General features: G+C 43.3%; 1 protein-coding gene across 1 annotated transcript in view; it reads left to right on the forward strand.

The window, feature by feature from the left end:
* sorl1 (sortilin-related receptor, L(DLR class) A repeats containing) overlaps window positions 1-22056 on the forward strand; it is a 78448-nt gene that overhangs the window by 23307 nt on the left and 33085 nt on the right. Inside the window, exons 4-6 of the mRNA XM_030109335.1 lie at window positions 2168-2329; window positions 3298-3365; window positions 11469-11649. Of these exons, the coding sequence (XP_029965195.1) occupies window positions 2168-2329; window positions 3298-3365; window positions 11469-11649 (411 nt within the window). The remainder of the gene's footprint in view (window positions 1-2167; window positions 2330-3297; window positions 3366-11468; window positions 11650-22056) is intronic.

Genomic DNA, 22056 nt, shown 5'->3' on the forward strand with positions numbered 1-22056 from the left:
CTGCGACAATGGCACCACAAGGACAAAACAACTCTGAAAGTATAAATCCCTTCATTTCAAAACCATGTAAATATCGCTTAAAATTCTCTAGAGTTCAGTTATATTCACCATTCATAAACAGGCCTACAAAGAACGTGGCAAAAGATTCCCCAAAAAGCGTTGACCGGATTTTTCACTGGTCAAATGAATATGAGAAAACAGTGAAAAAAAAGCTGCTGTTGGAGAAACCGGAGATTAAATGTCCTCTCGAGTTTGTCTAAAGACATTTGAGAATTCCCAAACCCAACTGTCGGGCGGTTCTTTGGTTTAATGAGGCCAAATGTGACACAAAACAAGAGGCCATGTTTGTTGGACACAAAGCACTGCACGTCCCCAAAAACACACCATCCCCAGTGGGAAGCATGGTGGCGGCAGCATCATGCTGTGGGATTGCAAGTCTTGGAAATCTTGTAAAGGTATATGGCAAAAATAATTAAAGCAAAACAAAAAATTGGGTAAAATACTGCAACAGAAAATCAGCTTTTACATGTAAAATAAGACGAAATGAGTCACCAGGAATTATCATCCTCTGGATGAGTCATTTCTGTCAACAAAATAATATTTCAACTACTCAAATCCAGTATATCCAGAGTATTCAGCACAATTTATAATTGAGTGTTTTAAAAGTTCCCCTTGAAATATATTGTGTGCTTATTGAAAGCTCAGTGAAGCCTTGAATAACCAACTTTTACAATTATGTCAAGTTTAAATGCTGCTGAAAGCTGCATGCTCTTCGCTCCCCGCAGTACTCTGGTGGTTAGCATTTAGCATCAAGTCCTTGCAGCGTTTAATCAGGCTCAACGTTTTGCAGAAACTTCCTGAAGCTTCAAGGAATTGAAATGAAAGAGATTTTTGAGATCACTGTGGCGATGAGCTGTGTTATCGTCTCATACCTCCAGCATTGCAAACTGGCCTGATCGTAGCATGTAGCAGCAGCAGCAGCAGCAGGGTTGGTGCAGGTTGATATCTGAAGCATTGGCTTCATTGTGATTTCTCCAGTGAATGAAATGTCAGTTTTTTTTTCTGACTCAGCCTACATGCTGCCTGCGTGTCATTTTCTAGAACATTCAGACAAACCATGAACCTTGAACTTGTGGATAAAAGCTGTTGAAAACTGATTGTTGTTCAACCTGGCACTGCGTTGGCAGTTTTGAAAAGGAAACTTGGAGTGAAGACAGGAGGGTCCGAATGGGCAGGGACTGTTTGAACCCATTCTTTGAGACCGACGGCTGAAATTGTGCCTGGCAGTCTTTCTATAAAATGGTTGTTCCTCAATTATTCAGTGTTTAAAGTGCCAAGTATTGGTGGAAAATGTCATCTTGAGTTTCCCGCAGTCGAAGAGGTCTTGTTTTACTTTGTTAAAAAGTCCACAAGGAGAGAATGGCCAAAGAACCCAGAAAAAAAAAACACCATCTCAAATACTCAAACTATTATAAGGATGTATCTAAGACAGTGTAAACTCTGACTTTCTAATTATATGAGATAAGCACCACTGTCATCGTCTTGATGTATTCAGACTGAGTGAGCCACCAGCTCAGTTAAACAGAGTGCTGCTATAAAAATAGATCGTCTAATTGATGCAAAGTAAAGCTTTTCCAGCAGCTCCAGCCTTAATTTGCTTCTTGTTGCACAGTTTTAATGCAGCCCATCAGAGGTCCGACAGCCTCGGCTCCCTGTGGGATCAACTGGAAATGCTCTGCTGCACATTACCGAACTGGCAGTTATTTCTAGTGCCACACTGTGCCCGGACGTTACTGATGCACCTGGGAAACAAGAATACCCCACAGTGTGTGGAACTCAATGCAGAAACTGAAGGAGGCCAAATAATCCCAACATTGTCATTGACGGTAATAACACAGTTATTACAGTGGAGTTGGACAAGCTCAAGATGGAGAATGTGTATGTACATGAAGTTGAAGATCAACCCTTCCACTAAATAGTTTTATCACTCCAAAAAAATGGGATTATGTTGAAGATGACATTCTTGACAATGTTTTCCATGCCTATCATTTTTTTCCCTGAATCTTATCTCCACATTCCTGTTGATTACATCGTATTTCAGTTTGAAAATGTCTGAACTCACAGCTCCATGTTGTCCTGACTAGAGTCTTTTTCTCTCCTCTTTCAGTATCTTTTTGTGGACTCCACCAACAACTACCTTTGGAACACCTTTGACTTCTGTAAGAGCGTGCAGGGCTTCTCTCTCCCCTTCAAGCCCACCGACCTGCTGCTGCACACTCGGCGCTCCAACCTGGTGCTCGGCTACGACAGCTCGCACCCAAACAAGCAGGTGAGGCCGTTTTGTTTCCTGATAAGGAATCTTGTGTGAAACCACAGGAACGCTCCGGATCAACCCAGCTGCAGCAGCTTCACACGACAGTCAATAGAAACACAAAGGGAATGGAGAGCCTCACAAAAGCTTCATTTAAAGTAAACTTTGAAAGAATGTAAACCGCAAAAAACTTAGATACCTGAACGCAAATGCAATTGTGAATTTCAGGTCCAATTATATGACAACAATATCAAGTTAAAATGCAAAACTTTTACAGCATTTTGAGTGTCTGTTTACCAACAGTGCCAAAAACATCCTTTCCTCTGTTTCTTCAGTTTCCATCTAAACAAACAACTTTAAGAATGTTGCAGTGGAAACGTGAATGCAAGACTGATATGCTTTCACTTGAAACTGTTGCTACTCTTACAGTGTTTGCACTTTTAATATGTCTCCGTCCTGTCAGTCCTCTCAGTTGTTCCAGCCTTATTTATCCGTCAGGAGCATTGACTGAAGGTGGATCCGTTTTGTCTCTGCATATTGATATTTTTGCACTGCTAATGGTTGGCAGGTGAACTCTGAAAAATATTTAATTGCAAGTTGAATCACAAAGACGAATATCTGTCAGAAAAATTACAATTAGATATTTGTCTCAAATTGCTCGGGCCTAATTGATAGACATGCAGTTTGCAGGGACCCCGGCATTCCTGCTTTGAATCTTTTTTCATTGACCGCCTGTTCGACTGGTGGTTCCTCCAGAGCTGCTTTACATCTGCACCAGATTAGGAGCCTTTCTGCTTTCTTTGGTGTTAGTTTGAGCACAATAGCACCGAGCGTCTCTCCAGTCTTCTCCTTGTCACATGTACAAGAGCCAAAACCAAGGAATGAGCCTGACCTACATTTTAACAGTGCACCCCCTCCCCCTCCTCTTCCTCCCCCTCCTCCTCCTCCTCCTCCTCCCTCACTTCCCTCCTCTCCTGCCTCTGTAGCTGTGGAAATCAGACGACTTTGGGGAGACGTGGGTGTTGATCCAGGAGCACGTGAAGACCTACTTTTGGTAAGTCACGGGCTGCCTCAGATCCACACTGAGGGGGGTGTATGTACTCCTGTAGGTGAGGAGCAGCCTGAGCAATGAGCTGTGCTCACTGGAACGGTTTATAAAAGCAAGAGCATGCACAAAACGCCAGAAAATTATAGTTTAAATCAGCACATTCTGACCCCCCCCCCCCCTCTGATGTACCTGATGTATTTCAATACGATGTTATGGAGTTTGGTTTCATTCTCTCTCCGACCAACTGCACCAGCATGACTCAGAAATTCATTTGTGACCATAAATATTCTAAACTGAACATAAAGTACAGTTACGACCCTTCTTTATTCAGTAACTCATTACTTTCAGTGCAGACAGAGCTCACTCTGGGTCCTCTGGTGGCCGACGTCATTTAATGTGGCTTTCAGCAGAGCAGCTGCTGGTTTAGCAGAAGATTTTAGCAGATTTCATGGAGCAAGACAAGGTTCACAAGAGCAGCTGATTGTTTAGGAGAGCAGCCGCTGGTTTAGGAAAGTATGCCAGGATAGCTTTTGTCTGTTTATACGGCAACGACAGAAACACTGAAAACAGTGCAGTTAGCATGCCAGTGGTTGCTGTTGGTTGTTTCTGTAAATAAACCACGTGGGCGCGGCGAACAATGGCCTTAACGGTTGGGAACCACTGGTATAGACAGACAGCCGGAATTCAATGAGAGTTTGGTGTTTTTGTTTAAAATCATTGCCGTGTGAGCCGGGCCTTTGTCAGACCAGATCCTTTTAAGCACGTGTCACAATGAAGCTGGAGACTTTAGCCGCTGACATGTTTCAAGACAATGCAACCAAAAAAGCAAAGCCTACTTTCCCTGATATCTCACACCCTGCCTGACACTCGACGCTCTTTGTCTTGCTATCTAAACTCTGCTTGTGGCACAAAAGCAATCTCCGCTGTTCTCCGTGACACTTTGCGTTCAGGACACAGGACGGGGTAGATTGAGAGTGTGATGAAGATGACCATCTTTGCTGTCGTCCTCGTCGTCGTGTTTTTCCAACTCCTTTAACAGAAGGTGCGAGGTTGGCACGGAGCAACACATCACTCAGCCTGTGTTGACTCTCACTCTGTTTGTCAGGACACCCGAAGGTGTTTGGTAAATGTTTGTTGGAGAGTGTCGCATTTCGTCACCCGGAAGGAGCGCCTGCTGACAAGCGAAGGATGAGCAGACGCATCCCGTCTTCGGCGTGTTGTATTGTAACGTTTAGCTTTCGCATGCTATTGGTGGGTTTAAGCCATATGGAGAGATGCATAAATGCAGTGTGTGTACAGTAGTCCTGATCACGAACCTTTGTTTTGAATTGTTTTCTCAACAGCTGGACATGTTTTTTTTTCTCTCTCTCTCTCACTTTTAAACAGCATCTAGACAGGAAAAATGCCTTTTCTATATTCATGATCTGTGCTGAGAGCTACTACAGTTTGATTGATCTGTTGTTTTGGCTGCATGTAAAAGCGATTGATTCCAAAGCACAATTGCCGTGTAAACGGACACCTGCGCAGAAAGGCCCCAGCAATTTTTTTACATTATTTATTACAATTGAAATGGTTGAAGTCCAGTGAATTGTTGGAAATGTTCAAACTCAGCTCGCGATAACTGGAGCTCTGTGATCGAATCTCACATCTATGAAACAAACCGTAAGCAAAAATACAATCATTCTCACAAATGTGTTAATTTTGACCGTGACATCTTTACTTGTTCTAACTGGACGTAAATTCGATTTTGTCAAAGGAAAAACGGCGATGACACATCAGCATCAACGTGGACATATGCAGAACTTAAAGCAGAATTGTGAATCTTCACACAAATGTTGTGTTTTTAATGTGCCGCCCTGCTTTTCTTCATATTATCTGTGGTCGGAGTTGAGTCAATTCTTAGTAAGGAGGAAGTTTTTAAGAAATGAGGAAGTTCCAAGATGCGGTTACTTGCCCAGTCAAGCGGTTAAAGCACCTGGCTAATTTGTCTCTTCCCTTACTGTAAATTGAGAATATTAATCTGCATTTATTAAAACCTTCTAGAAATATCATCACATTATTTTTTTTTTATATATATATATATATAGTTTTCCAAATCTTGCTATGAGCTGGATTCCTTCATTTGTTGGGCCGATTTTGGTCCACAGACCACACATTTACCACCCCTGCATGCTCTCCATGTTTTGGACATTTCCAAAAACTTTACATCACTCACCTTCATAGTCGCCATTCATTCCCATTATATTTTAAATATTCTCTGCTTTCATTGTTGATGATAAGTATGCCTAATCGGTGGAACACAGAAGGCAGAGCTGACAGACACATCGTACCCCTGGACATCGAGAAGGAGAAATGTCTCTGCAGCTCCTTCAGTCTGAGGAGAATGCAGATGGACGCTCCTTCAGACGGATCACGTGGAGGTGCAGTCGCCCTCAGAGCCTCTCCTCCACCAGAAAAATTACCTTTTTCTTTTTTTTTTATTACTCTGAATGAGCTTTAGCTACTGATAACAAGAGAACACACACACACACACACACACTCGCACTCGCTCCTGCCTGCATGCCAGAGCTTCTAACGGCGGCTGACCATACTGACGCAGTGAAGCCGAGCCGAAGGAGGAAGTTTGTGTCCACATCCTGGTCTGAAGTGCACACAGTGAGATTTACATGGATTACCACTGTAGACTGTCTGGATCTGAGACATGAGACTTATTGTAATGACTTATTCAACATTTTCATTTTTTAAAGAAAATATTTAATTCTATTTGATTTCAGTTCCTGTCTGTGTGAATGAATGCTTTCAGCAATTCTGCCTTGGGATTCATGAAGGTTTTCTTTTCTAATTAGGCTTCAAAATATCAATATACACATTATACATGAATATATGGGAAGTTTATTAAGTCTGTTTTGTGCTCTTGAGAATTTCATATTCATGTTTTCTCTAACATTTCTGACCTCAGAACAGGCGGCCCACCTGTGAATCAGGAGCTCAGACCTGAACATGATATTGAGGGAAAAGTTATTATAAAATCACACTTTACCCACTCAGCCATGTTCATGACTCAGACAAGACTAGATCCTTGAAAAGCTGATCAGCTGATCCTGTCCAAACGCGGCGATCCTCTGGTTTTCGAGTTTCACCTGCTGCCATCAGGTTGTCGGTTTGGTCCGCCTACATGGAGACCTTTACCTGCATGCAGCTCCAACAGGAACCTTTTATTCCAGCCGCCATTCGTCTGCTCAGTAACTGGTGTTTCCTTTCATGTATGTTTCACTGCTGGCTGTTGCACCTTGAGCCTTGAGACTTGATACTTTTCAGTAAAAAGTTAGGAATATACAGACTTTCAGACGGAGAGACGTCAGCAGTGAGTGTGAGAGGGACCCTGCAAATGTCAAGTGGAGGAACTACTGGCACAGGGCTGGATTTAGTCTCAGCAGAAGTCGATTTTTGAATAAAATCTGTGGAATTATAGTGTAGGAAACTTTATTTTTCCATGTCAATGAGTCTTATCTGTTTGAGTAATCTGCTGTTTGGGCCGAAGCAGTCTTGTGCATTCATGGACATTGCGCTGTACCATAGAAATGACAGAGACAATCATGTCACGACTCACGTATGACTCACCTCGTACTTCTGGACGTTGTTTTCCACAGCAGAAATAACTCCCTGTCAGTGTGGCTGCTTATCAAGAAAGCATCGAGATACATCCAGCTTGAGGTTTCCACAGACGTTTGGATTCTGAGAGGGAGTCTGAATACCCACTGCTTTAAACGTGGCTTCAATGCGGTGCCATGACTTCCTAAAAATAGGGGACGTAATGCAAGCTAGAAGTTTTTCCTCAAATCATGGAAAACTTTGCAAATATGTGTATTTTACTACTAATCAAATCAGTCATACTGAAAGCAGCAAAGTTTTCCTTTGATTGTGAGAGCGGACACAGCCTGTTAATGCTACACCTTTGTGTGGTGAAGCAGGTATGTGGCCACTGCAAATGATCTGAGGACAATGGGCGGCACAAATCTTCAACTCTCCCGGCTTCTGTGGCTCCATCCTATTTGGGATTAATCCTGTTTGTCGTAGTTTTAGTGGGAGCCGCTGCTGTTGTGACTCAAAGCGCTGAAAGCCAAAGAAACGCCACGCTGGATGTGATCAGACGGAGCCCGGCTGATGGGCAGCCCCCACCCACACAGCTCCTAATCCTGCGATCGTGCTGCTAGGAGACAGACCGAGAGGCAAAATCCTCCGTACGAGAGGCTCAATCTCTGCTTCTTTCTGGATTACACACAGTGAAGTAAATCCTGCACAAAAGGGTTGTTAACGACAAGAAAAGGAGAGGGATCAAGGAAGAGGTTACCGAGGAACGGGACGAGGAGGGAGGACTCCTTCAAGATTCTTATCGTGGTGGAAAAATGTTAATGGGCAACTCTGTGAAATAAATCAGAGTTCATTGTTTCAGTTCCACAGAATTGTTGCAGAGTAAAAGAAACTGGTGGGTTTCTAATATTTATCACACCTTTTCTGAGGCCAGTCAGTGTTGCATTTTGCAGTGCAGCCATACACACTTCATTCAGTCTCCTTTCAGCTGTCTCTTTTATTGTACAGGTCCACTTATATGTAAGAAATGTCTAGGAGATGGTTGTAAATGTTCACTTTATTACAGGAGTGCTGTTAAATTCTAAAGGGTGAACAGAACCAAGACTCTGAAAACTCCGCTGTTATCCATGTACATTTTCTGTTTTCTCAAAGATTGATTCAATGGGGAATCTGACCAGTTGCTCATGTTCAGCCTCGAGGCCAGAGAGCAAACTTGTTACCAGTGGTTTGCTGGTTCAAAACTCACTGGTCAGTGGTCGGTAACAGGATGTCAGGTGTCTGACTGTTTACATGACAACGGTGCTCGGCGCCATCGAAATCACAAATTTTTGAAAACGGCTTCCAAGGTGAAACTTTACAAGAATACTCTTCTCTGCATGCCTGTGTGTGGTTTTGTTGTAATAAAAAAAAAACGAAAAAAAAAACAGCAGTGCCAACTCATGGCCTGTCATGCTATCATTTTCAGTGTTTCTGTCATTTCGGTGTAAACAGACATTGTTTTCAAAACATTGTCGACTAAACATGAAACTTTCTTAAAATGAAAATGCTAAAGCAATGCATTTTCACTTGAAGCATTGCCCTTTAAGCAGGGCCTGAGCGCTCCTTCACAAAGCAATTTAAAAACTCATCTCGAGGGAAGAATTGCTTGGATATTTGCATTAAGAACAAATGAACGGCTGCATATCTGGATTAAAAAAATGTTATTTTTTTTACCAAATAATACCAAGTTCTGAACGAACTGGCACATCTATTTCAAGAAAAACAGAACAACTGGTGCTTGGCAGCCCAGTGGAAAAAGAAAAAAAAGGTGATATTTTCCCTCAGAAACATTTCGGGGAGGCTTGAGCGGAATGCCAAAACAGAAACGACCCAGAAAGTGTGATGGGGAAGGGTGTTGTGGAAGTGTCTGAAAGGAGCGGACATGAATTGAAAGGACGGAGCAGAGACGGTCTCCGAATAGCTCCCCATGCACTCCGGGTCCAGACAGCAGCCATCAGTCGAACGGGGACCTTTGAAAGAAAGCCACAGAAGGCGAAGCCAGGCCGACACACTGCTGCCTCTGTTCGCCTCTCCAGACTGCCGACGAAAACACTCGGCGATAAGACGCGCTGAAGCTCCTTCATTCATCCTCCTGACTCCTGGTGCCAGGCTCTCTGTCCTCTGAGGGCCGCAAATAGCTTCACCAAGGCTGTTTGCTGAGGTTGACACACAGATGGATATTTTTGGTCGCTACATGCTCATTGTGCTGACGTTTACTGTCCTAAAATGACATGGATCCTTTGTCAGTGAAAGCCAGAATAATTTAGGTTTTCGGGTATTGTTTGAGTGTTTTAAGGAAGGGCTCACGCTGTTTTTGTTCATCCAAGCTGGAGCGTCTTGAGGAAAACCACCGGAGACGTCCTCGCTGGAGAAACGGCCTTATTTTGATTATTTAAAGTCAAAAAGTTGAAGGACTTACATTTTTGAAGAGGAAAGAAACCTAATGAACTCATGCAAAGTCTTAAAAACAAGACAATATCAAGCCAGAGGACGAACATATAATGAGATTAAAATATCTGGGCACACTATCGTCGGTTTAGGCAAAATATGTTTTTAAAAGTTGTTAAAAAAAAGTCCAGCTGAAAGTCTCAGGACTGATGATTGGAAGTGCAGCAGTGTAAAATACTGAAAATGAGACTCCCAGTAAAGCAAAAACAGGATGAAGTGTATGTGGTAGCGTTTGTGTCAGATATGCAAAATGACTGAGACGTCTGAGAATCTCAAGTCTGTGAATGAGGTGGGAAAGATGTGGATGTGAAATACAGAGTTTAAGATTGTTGAGTCATTTTTATTCACTTTGCGAAAGCCCTGCTCAGTCAGTTTTCTTTATTCCATGTGAGTTTTTTTGTCCACAATAACCCAGAAGATTGATCTGAATCATAAATGCTTTTTTATCGCAGGACATTGAGGCTGTGTCTGCTGATCCAAAACTGTCTGGACACAGACAGTCGACTGTTTGCATGCTAGATCAGTTCTGAACTCGGTGCCCATAAACTATTTTGTTCCCCAGCTGTTGCCTTTAAATCCAGACAGATGGGTCATTTGAATTCTGCCAGTCGGTCAGGAGGACCGGTCGCCCTTTGGCTTTCTGCTGTTCGCTGGAGCTGAAGAGCAGCAGAGGACACGTCTGTCTGCGCCGGCACATTCGCTCTGCGTTCATTCGCTTCGAGCCACTCTTCATGTCTGTAGCAGTAGGATGAGACTGTCTACTTAACTACTCTTCACTGATACATAATTAGAACACCTCACCCTGATCTGATTATTGTGGAAAATCTTCAGGAATCAATGGCATTGAACGATTTGCATTCTTAATGACGGAATGCGAAGTTCGATTTTCTTTCCAGGGTTTCAGCCTTTCTTACACTGCAGTTAAATTTTACACGGACATGACTGGCCCTGAAGAAGAGTAAGCTTTGTATCAGGTAGTGTGGAGTGTTGACTGTGATCTCTGACAGGTTGTTTTTTTTTTTTTCTTTTTTGAGCTTTTTGACACTTTTTTTTTCCTGGTAATCATCTTATTTTTAGAAACTGTATTCAGAGTGAGTGGATTAGCCTGAGGGCACCAAGTAAATCCACCAAGTTTATTTGCATTGAGTTCAACTTTGGGGAATGCTGCCAATCAAACAGAGCTTTCAAAGATAATTAGTCTTTGGCTTCTCCAGCTGGTTTTTTTTTTTTTTTTTTTTAAATATCATGTCTGTCATGTTTTACAGAGTTTGTTCTTAAACTGGCTGCATGATTCATCGAATAATGATGGAGTCCTGGTTATGAATATGCCTTTTTTGATCATTTATTGATACTTTTTCAGATTAGTTATGAAGTGGTAAAGGCAGCTGAGGCTTGATTGGTTTAGTGGTTGTCTGCAAGTTGCAAGATTGATTTCCCATCTCTCCCGGGCCACATGTCAAATTGTCCTTGAGCAAGACATTCAACTCCAATTTCTCCCAATAAATGGAAAAACTCCTTGATGGCAGCTGCATCGCTGTGTGTGTGAATGGGTGAATGTGATTAACATGAGCTTTCTCAGCTGTCTGGGGTTCAGAGCTTCTGTCAGAGGTAATGTTGTGGAACTCATAAGTTAGACATTATATTCCCAAAGTCCTTTTGAAAGTAACTCAACATTGGATTGTAATCCAAGCCAGGAGTACAACAGGTGAGGGAGTCTTCAATGAGGGGTATGATTTTAGGAATTCACTGACAAATTATGAAAACAATGTGATTTCTTTTTTTTTTTTTTATGACAGTGAAGAAGTGATTGAGTACATAAAGACTGTCTTAAAATTTTTGATTATATAACTGTCCCTTACCAGCAACATGGACTTTAAAAACCAATCTTACATATTTCAGTCAGTTAAAATTCAAGTGTTCATGTTCACGTCAAAAGCCTCATGCCAGAACACAGAGTAGACTTCTCCATCATTTTAAACTGTTCCCTGCGTCCTGACCTTCCTGTTTCTCTCTCTCTGTCCGACCCGACAGGGGTGTGGAACCCCACGACCCCCCCACCACGGTGCTGGTCCAGAGACACGAGCCTCAGGGAGTTTCCACCATCCTCAGCAGCACCGACTTCTTCCAGAGCGAACAGAACCGCAGAGTCATCCTGGAGCAGGTGGACAGCTTCCAGCTCCGGGACAAGTACATGTTTGCCACCACCACACGGGTAAGAGGACGGCATGTTTCCTGCTCTGCTGGATGATAGATGACAGCAGTCAGTTTCAGCCCGAATGTTTTGAGATTCACTCAGAGTAAAGTCTGTCTCCGTGTTGGAAAATGTTGGCCTCAGTTATGTTGAAATGATTGAACAACTTTGTAACGTTGACATTTTGGGGATTTTCTGGATCTCCAGCAATGCTGTGTAGTCAGAGCAGCTGTATAAACACCAGCTGACCTCATTACATCGTTTCCAAAATCCACACACACGGTGAAATAGAGCCTCGTGCAGATTAACTTTGGGAGAACTTTCATTGCACTCTGACCAGCGGTGTTCATGAAACTGAAAGCCTGCTGCCATGCCACTTGGTGTGTTTGAACAGCGCTCTCTCTGGAAGGTCGACGACGGTCTTTGCCACAGCAGCATCTTTTAGCTGAGGATCTTGATCAGGGTGTGAACATGTCTGAAGAGGTTTGTCGTCTGGCGTTCTCTCACAGGTGTGAATCATTCAAACCGCTCGTTGAAAGTCAGACAATCCCCAAAAGCGAAATGTTAGCCGGTGGCATTGGGATGATGACGATCTGACCTGAGGCAGGACGGCCCAGCTCTGGTGCGTTTTATGAAAAATAAAGCAGTTGCTAACCTGTTTCTGGACTTACAAATGAAGCAGGAGTTTAGTGCTACAGATGATTTGAGATCCTGTTGTGGGTTATCTGTCTGGTGGATTGTTGTTATTGATTAAAGCAGCCGCGAGCGGGGCCTTTTATACTTGTCTTCTTGTCAGCGGAGCAGTGTGTGCAGGAGGTGAACGTGAGTGAAAGCTAAAGCCTCCTGCTCACTCTGAAGCTCGTGTTGCTTCCTGGTTTCCCCGTTGGTGAATAAATATCACGTTGAAGCTGCAGCAGGTTATACAGCTCCTCGAAGAACGTGGTGCGTTACATCTGTTAGCGTGTGGTGAAGCCGTGCAGCGAGCAGCCGGCCTCCCACCTCGGCATAATGAGCCCAGCCTAACAGGCACTACATCAACAGCCTGTCTGTCATCATTAGCCTCCGGTGTTCGTGCAGACGCAGCTTCAGTCGCGGAGCAGATGGCCACTGCGATTTGGACCGCTCTCCGCCGTTGTTTCGCGGTCTGCCTCGGACAGATTTGCCTCCTCTGTGGCGGCGCCGGCGTGGGCCGCAGGCAGCTTGTAGCCACAGCATGCTGCAGAAGATGCTCCACTGTTGAGATGGGAGCCGTCCGACCGATGATTAATAGCAGAAGGCTCGTCGCTTCAAGTTCTGAGAAGAAAGTGGAGGAGTTTTATGGCCTCTTCCACATTTCAGCCACAGCATTATGACCACAGGCAGGTGAAGTGAGGAACTCTGATCTTGGTAACTTTATGTTACATAGTAAACTCACACTTACTGTAGAACCAGACTGAAACGTGGAGGACTTACAGAGCCAGGCTGAGAGGGGGAGACGTTCCGCGGAGTGTTAATGGAGCGACAAACAAAGCAAATGGCAGGCTGTGGAGTCCCAACACTGCAGAGGCTCATGCGGTTGACCCTAATGAGGAACACTCATTCCCACTTACTGATGTGGTCCGATGAGGCTCTGAGGTTAGCCTCAAACACTCTCCGCTGTGGCGCTGTTTACTGTACTGATTGAGGCTCGTAAAAAAAACTCAGCCTTGAGTGAATTGTCCCAGTGAGGAAGCGTTTAGTCGGAGAGTTGACCGAGCCACGGGATGAAACGTCTATGCTCAAGATTTCATCGGGGCGTTTTTACAACGGGACAAATGAAAGAGGCACAGTCACACGAATGCCATTACACTAAGTTAATTCGCCAGTTGAGGAACAAATTAAAAATAGGTTAATCTCTTTTGGAGAGAACTAATACGAATGACGAGGATGTCCGAGAGACTTCAAAATGAGAGAAACTTTCTCTGGAATGATCTGTTCGTCCATCAACCGAGTACTGCTACGTACAACCAGACTGAGGACATGGCACCGCTGCAGCTGGCTAATACAAATAGAAATAAAAACAGCTCCATGGCTTTTGTTCTTCTTTTGGTTTGTCAGCAATCCCCCATCACAACTTTGAATGATCTTCTGTTCCTTCTTTATCTCATCTGTGGTTGCATGGACTGGTGCTATCCCTGCTAACATCCATCACAGGGTTAACACAGAGAGATGCACAATCTGCTACTAACCTGCAGTCACCAGTTCATCTCATCAATATGTCTTTGGATTTTGGGAGAAAGACAGAGAAATGATAGTAAATGTTCACTTTACACATTGTGAAAACACATCGTATTTAAAATTTTCCTTTCAGAAAAGTTTCATGTTTACGCGGCAATATTCTGAAAATGATGCTCGTTTATATAGCAAAGGCAGAAACACTGAAAACAATGTAGTGAGCGTGCCGGGCCACAAGTTGGCGCCGTGCGTTGTTTTTGTAACGAAACCGCACCCAGTTGTACGCGTATCACAATACATCATAAACACAAACTCTGGGAGTAAACGAACATTCATATGGACGGAAGGCCAAGTTGGATTGGTTTTCCCGGTCACTCTCAACTAAAACTCCACCAAATCTCAGGAGACTATGGACTGGGACTCTTGACACTCTGGAGGCAAACACTGTTATTCTCCATCTGCATCTGCAGAACTATTTTCAACAACCATGATGCACATGCACCTTCTGCCTCCTACACAGACCCTGAGCCTGAGCACGTCGTTTTCATCTGCCACGAAGTCCCAGCGTGTTGGAGATGTTGCTGTTTTTTCAAAGTTGCATTTTTAGTTGCTCCAAACAGCATCGCCACCCAAAACGCAACAAACCCTTTGTTTTTGTCCTTGAAATGGTTTCTGTGTCAATTGGTTCTTAAAATGATGTATTCCAAAAGTGTTGCTTTCATAATTTACCATGTGCTGTAAGCTTGACAAAAGATTTTCCCGTTTAGTTTGTTCATTGCCTCCATGAACCGGAGCTCACAGACATCTGACACCGGCTGTGACGAAGCAGCAGGCTGTTATCTGCTGTCAGCTCTGTTTGCAGCAGGCCTCGCCAGGTTTGCACGTCCGAAGGGTTGTGATAGAGGAAGTGTCTTATCTGTTGTGGGTTTCACAACACGATCGTGTTGTTTCTGTTCGTGCTGCTTCTCAAGCTGCTTTTGTTTCAGGCGACATTCCCAGGTTGCTAATCTAGTTCTAACTCAGAGGGAACAAAGAATTCTTCCTCTTCCTGCATCAGGAGATGATTTCCAGCTTCAGGTGTGCTTTGTTCAACCCGTTGTGTCCACAAAGGATCACTTGAAGTCTACTTGCACCAGGACTGCACGATGCATCTCTGTCTAGTTTTCTTAAGTCGTTGCTTTGCATCCCTCATACACAGAGATAACATGTACATTTGTTTGTTTTCAAGTAGTTCTCAACCGCAGGTCTTTAGTGTTTTTAGAAAATTACACCAAAAATTAAATGCTGCGGTGAATTTGCCACACGCCACACGCACCCCCTCACAGAAGCGCCATGACAGTGTGTGCTGCATTGTAAAGTGTGTTTTATACCCTGGTTGCAGTACTATTCGGCAACACCACAAGTCTCGTCACCACAAAGTACAGCATGATGAAGCTGTGCAAAGCAAGAAGCAAAGACAGACGTCAGTAACGGGAACAAACACATGCTCTACATTCTGAAGACATCTCAAGGTTACTGGAATAACCATTTCAGTGTTTTTGTTAGAGCTGTTAAAAAGTGTAATAAGCAGTTTAAGAAAAAAATAATAATTTCAGAGAATCCTGATCTAAATTCTCAGCACAAATATTGTGATTCATATTTTTTTCCAGATCATGCAGCCCTAATTTGCACAATCACTCTGAAAAGATCGATGATCACGATGAACCAGGAAAACACAAACTGAAATTAGTTGTGGTCACAGCTGTATTGTCACCAGAAGTAGTGAAAAAACATTTCTGTCATTGTAACCGATCACAAATCATAAACCTGTGGCGACAGATTTTTAAAGGATGTCTTCTTTTGCCACTCTTTCCGGAGCGTCTTCCCTCGATCACAATGTCTCGAATCCAAATTTGAATCTGGACTGCAGAACAAAACCTTCTCAAATTAGTCTGTGACCTGATACTGATCCATTTGGGGCTCGCTGACATGGAAAAGACAAAGAGGATATGAGGACAAACAGGGAGACACATTGTTACCAGCACTCCCTGTGCCGGCTCGGGTTTTATGGTGTTACGATGGCAATCTCTGTAGCGGCCCTTCACCGCCGTCTGCAGTGGAGGAAATCCGGGGCAAACTCTGAACATCTCCGATCTGATGACAAACTCAGGAACAATTTAATGGGGAGATAAAATAGATGGAATGACATTGCAGATCTATGGTTCAGTGATCTGGAAGTTAACTGTCCATCCTCTTGGAAATAGAGATAAATCTGTTACAGTTTGCATTAAGTAGGACTCTAGGTTATCTAATAGCCTGAAAACTAAGTCCAGAAGGTTGTAATACATGCTGCATGCTGTCAATCAGGTTGTTTTGGATTTACAAAATGTGAATGAATGTTGTATTTTTTTGCCAGAGCCTCAAATCTGACAGGAAAGTTAGAACATTTAATACCAGTTGTACTGGTGTCCTTTATATTTGTGCTCAGCGGTGCAGCAGCACCAGCACGTACGTCAGGCCAGCAGCATGTTTAGCAGAGCGACAACGTGTTTAATAGAGCATCAGCAGCACATTCAGTTCCAGAACAGAGTGAAGCCACTTATAGCAGAACAACAGCTGATTTTGCGGGGTCTGAGCGGTTAGCAGAGAAGCAACCGGTTCCAAAAAACAGCAGAACCAGTGTGTTCAGTAACTCTGGGTGTAGCAGAGTATCCAAATGTTTAGTAGAGCTCATAAAACATCAGATGTGACCTCTCTCATTGTCGGGCAGAACAGATTTATCCCCCTACATGTTCCCACTTTTGACAATGAGTTTTTAAAAGGTGACACTGAGGAAAACTGCTTTTTTTTTAGTTGATTGTGTTGTTTTCTGCTTGACTTGGATCATTTCAAAGAAGCCGTTCCCTCTGCCTCGTTCAGGGCTGTTGTTGTTTCTCCTGCCAACCAGAAATGGAAATGAAATGAAATGTCATCCGGCTGAAGGGAAGTCAACTGGATGATTTCTCTGAAAATAGGAGGAAAACTTTCCCCCGTTTTGACTTCTAAAGTGGCACAGAGAGGTTGTAAGCGTGCTGGGATTGACCCGTCGGTGACCCACCGAGCTGATGAGCGCCGCGGAGACGAGGACAGCGGTGGATGTCTCCGGGGCTCGGAGACGCACGGCGACCTGTCACCGTGCGTTCAGCTCTGACAGCCTCTTACTGCCACCGCAGGCGCTCGGCAGGCCGGAAAACAGATTCTCCTTTGGTCTCGTCTCAGTTACTTTCTCCCGTCTTCTGTCTTTGGCTCGCTCTAATAGGATTAGAATAATGGAATATCACAAGTGCTTTTGGCAGCACCAATCTGCTTAAGCTAATTAAGGAGCCAGGAATGGAGAGTTTTATCTAGCTGTTGGGATCCAGAGGAATAGAGCGCTCGTCAAACCCCCGAAAACCTCTGTGGAAGGTCCTGAAAGATAACTAGCTTAGCAGATGTAACGTGCTGCCGATAAGAGTGATTTGGTCTCCATGGTTGCTCCAACTGAGATCACCGACCTCATGAAGAGTCAATTCAGGGCAGACAGAGAGACAAACAGGAAGAAGGAGGAATGTTTCCTCTAATCAAAGAGTCACACAGTCTTTTTTTTTCTCATGCTTTCATTTTCTCTCTGAACTTTAGTCCTGTTTGATGTCAGAAAATAACTCAGAGCAGAGAAGATTTCCTTCTTGTGTTAACTTATCGATCATATAGCTCAGAGGTTAGAGCATGAAGTACACTTATGAGGAATGTGGTGAACAATTTCCCTGTCAACTAAATCAAGTTTCCTTCAGCTTGGTTTGAAAAACACTTAGAAGACGGTTAAAATTGATCACAAGCATCTTATAGATCATAATGTATCCATACATAATTTATCTTAAACGTTCCTTGAAATATCTTGTCGATTTGAAGTCTTTAATCACGACCTTCAGCAACTTTCTGAGATTTTAAAGTCTGCTGAAGTTGCAATCTCTTCGCTCCCTGCAGTGTGTTCAAACTCAGCATCTTCCAGAAACTTCCTGAAAGCTTCAGTGAGTGAAGTGGAGGAGGTCTTTGCGCTCACTGCGGCAATGAGTTGTGTTTTCTTCCTCTCAGGCCTCCAGACTGACAGCAGTGTGCTTGGTGCTGGTTAATAACCAGTCTCCTGACGCTCTGTAGCTCCCACTAGTGGCAGGCGGACACATTACAGCTATCTGCTGATGCAGTGGATGTTTAATTGCGTGGATTTCTTGAAGTAGGAAATTTAATGCAGATGACCAGTTTTCCATAGGTTCTACCTCTGTACAGGTGATGGTGGTCAGATCCCCTGGAGGAATCATCCTTGACTTCTGATCACCATCATCCCAGACGCAAGATGTTTTGTGTTCTATGGTTTTACACCTTAAATTGTTCATTTACAAAATAATAGGTGTCCCGCTCTCTGATAGATCCATCCAAGGTGTTCTTCAGAAGATCTCAGCTGTGGATTCTATAATCAGTGGTCTTAATACGAGCCTCTGATTTGATGTGTTGAGGAAGCAAAGCTTAAAGAAGTCGTGTGTTGTTAAAGGCAGAAGTCGGTTTCCATTTGATTGAGGAGAGTAGAGACGCACCACTGCTGATCCCTGCGTTGGATCCGGTAATGCACGGAGTATCAGTGTATCTCTGCTGAGGAGCTCTGATTTCCTGTGTCCCTCTGACTGACAAAAGCTTGTTTTTTTTTATTTAGTGGAATAGGAATCAAAAGTCAGAAAGAGAAGCGTCCTGGTTGATTTTCAAGCATTCAGTGAATGACTTCACTTTGATGTTTCACTTTGAAGCCGTGTGAGACTCCTAAAAATTCATTCAGCACTAGAATATGAAACCTTCTTGGATCTAAATGCAGTGCTTTGAACATTGAAGATTTCCACTTCAAATATAAGATACAAGCTGAAAGTGGAGTGTGTTCTATGAATATGTGACTACCATTCATCAGATTTAATGAAGGACAAAAAACTCATTACAGCTGCTCCTATTTAGCGGACTGTATTCATGGAAAAGAGAGAAACAGTTCCCACAGGAGCGCCTCATCGTCTCTCCGATCGACAGATTGCAGAAATGAAAGGAAAGAGGAATTTGTTACAAACCCATCTGAATCAGAGCGCCACCGGGCCGGTGGGTAATCCTTGAGATGCAGATGGAGTGCCTGCAGCCTGAACTGTAAAACACGGAAAGGTCTGATAGGAATCGACCGAACAGCAGCTGGGTGAAAGGAGGACTCTGCCTCCGAGGTTTGACTTGTGACATTTGCGGCCTGTGCAGGTACTTTTCTTTCTGCTAATGTCAGCCTTAAAAGAGAGTGAAACAACAGGGAACATGTGCTCCTCCTCTGGGCCGGCCATTAACAAATGTCACCTTGTGGGCTGGATGCAGTACAAGAGGGGGGTTTTGACACATGCGGTACCCAGGATGCATTTAGATGTTCAGGCAGCTTCTGAATGCAAGTGTGCCTGTTTCAGCAAAAAATGGCCAATGGTCTAAAGTTACACTACGGTTTTTTATTAAATCTTGTTGGGTTTTCTCCGTGGAAGATGCCCAGAATGTGTTGTAATTGGCGCTATATAAATAAAGCTGCATTGAATTGAATTGAATTGGTCATTCACACCACTTCAAGTAAAAATGCTACACTTTTGTTTTACCTGACTGAAGGTTTAAGACATAGAGGTGAAGATCCATCCGTCCGTCATCATCATCACCTTTATTTATAGAGCATCTCTTCCAAAGGACTTTCAAAATGAAGTGATCAAAAACAAATTGACATTCATAATGGGATTATCATGATGGGCGAAGGAACAATTAATCACAAGTCTTCCAAAGACACCACCACCTGAAAGCAAGTTGGTCAAAGTGAGTTTGAAGGGCATTTTGAAGAAATGTAGAGATGCTGCCGGTGTAAACTCCGCGTGAAGGGCTGTTTACACAACTTGAAGTGAAAATGCGACATTTTTGATGTGTTTTCAGGGTCGGTTTACACAGCAGCGGTGCTCGCAGCCCCAGAAAATGTGACTTTTTGACTCACAAAGGGAAACTTTTCAAAAACGTTTGAATCTGTTGTGGTGTGAACTGCCGATGACGCTTTCTTGAAATGTTCTGTTTTTTTGCTAGTATGGGGATGTGTTCTTGTGAATAAAAAAATCTACTTTCAGCTTTTGTCTGTACTATTTTAGGAGAAATTGACATCATTTCCATTGAAATTGTTGGATCTCGAAGTCCAAAAAGTGCTAAATGTCAGAGGTTTCATGCTTCCCCCTCCTTTATAAAATACTGTGGAAAGACGAGCTCATAAACTTTGATTCTCTGCTGTATACGCTCATGTTGTGCGGCAGTCGTCTCCACTCCGATCCAAGCAGCTGTCACTGTGTCTGCTTGCCGCCCGCCCCGAGATGCTCTCATGCCCGTGAGCCACGTCTGATTTTCAGGGATTTGCGAGTTTAGAGAGGATCAGTTTGAGGGGAACATGAGTGCAATGTGGAATGTGCCGCTGACCTACAACTGCCGTCGGAGTGCAATCTGTGGTCTGAGCGGAAAAATATATCATCTCCATGCCACTTACATGTGAAAATACGGAGTAGACATTCTCTTTTCCAATTTTCCTCCCTGACTCACAGAGCAAACTGATCTTAACGTGTGGAGAAGTACGCTCAGCTCCAAAGCCACAAGTCAAACAACACTCTGGCTTGTGATGTTTAAGAGTGTATTATTGTAGTCACTGTGGAGAATTTGTCAGTCCAACTCCAGCAATATGCCATTTTCATTTAAAGAAATTGATGCATGGTGCTTCCCCCTGAAAATCATTTTCATTTCTACAATTAATTCGTGTTTCACAGAAATGTTCAAGATCAGATTTGTAGATTTAAAGTGTGACCTGTTGTAACGTTGTGCAAACGGGCTCTTAGATTGCACACTAACAGGATCTTTTGTGGATAAGTCTCTTTATTGGTTCATCTATTGCCTCATTTCAAAACTTGTAGAACTCAAAGGATCTTCTGATACCACTGCAGATCTTCAGAGTCTTTCGGGCGAAACTATAATAGCAAAGTTATAATAGTCTAGGGCAAACCAGAAAGCCTCCCTTTGCTCTTTTTTCTGTTGGTGTGTCACCGAGCTTTTGACTTCACTGTCCACAAATTGACGAGTCCTTGAAATTTGGCTGCACACCACTCAACCGTTTTCTAGGGGTTTTCTTTAAATTGATATTTGAGTAATGCAGAAGAAGCTTTCGTTCTGTTTCTCAAGGCAAAAAAAGTGCCTCAGTCTTATACCTGGGAGAATTCTGCAGAGGTCTCTCAGAAATGTTGTGTTCAATGCTAAAATAATGAAATGTAGTGATTTGATTTTCGAGCCAGCCCTACACTGCACTCAGCCTTTTCACTGCTTTTGTGTACAAGTTTCTCTGAGGGCTGTTCACTGCTTTGCTTTCACATCACACCATACGCTCGATGGCAACACCGGCCGAGGTTAATCAATAAACTGAATGGAAAAGGCTGACCCTCTCTGCCGGAGGCTGGAGATGATCAACAAAGGACGCAGGAGCAAGACGAGGGCACTCACGCACTGCCTTCTTCAAGGTTCACGGCACACTGTTGAGACTAAGAAAGCCCACAAGGTTCCTGAGAGGGGATTTCACCACCTCCATTAACTTTCTACGGTAGATTGGATTGAGGTACTGCAACACGTTTCATAGTTAACGTCAGAGTTCCATCAGAACTGATCTTGTTCTTGGTTATGTGAGGGCGCGTTCACGCGGCCGCGAGTTAAAGTGAAAACTTTTTTGGCAATTTGGGTTTACCTGAAATAACAATCCAACTCGGTCACCTGTTCATACGATTGTCCATGCACGCACCATTGGTGAAGTTTGTATCATATTGTTCTCTGCACACGTGTGTGTGTGTGCGTGTGGTTTTATTCCAAAAGCAACCAACAGTGCCAACCCCTGGCCATTTGGCGTTTCTGCTGTTGCTGTGTAAACATGCATTACTTTCAAAGCATTGCGTTGTTGTTTGTCTTAATGAGGTCCTATTGTGAAAAATTGGCTTTCATGAGCTTTTAACATTGTTAGCGTGTGATTACCTCATAAAAACTTAAGTTAAGTCTGTGTTTCTCTACATTCATGCATATTAGATTAACCTATATGAATATTCAGTCAGAGCTCTATTTAGTTTAAGATTTACTAATATTTTGTAATACAAAAGTACTCCATGGTGTTAGGGGTGCTAAAATAGC

Source organism: Salarias fasciatus, chromosome 14, assembly GCF_902148845.1.
Source record: "Salarias fasciatus chromosome 14, fSalaFa1.1, whole genome shotgun sequence".
Lineage (NCBI taxonomy): Eukaryota > Metazoa > Chordata > Actinopteri > Blenniiformes > Blenniidae > Salarias > Salarias fasciatus.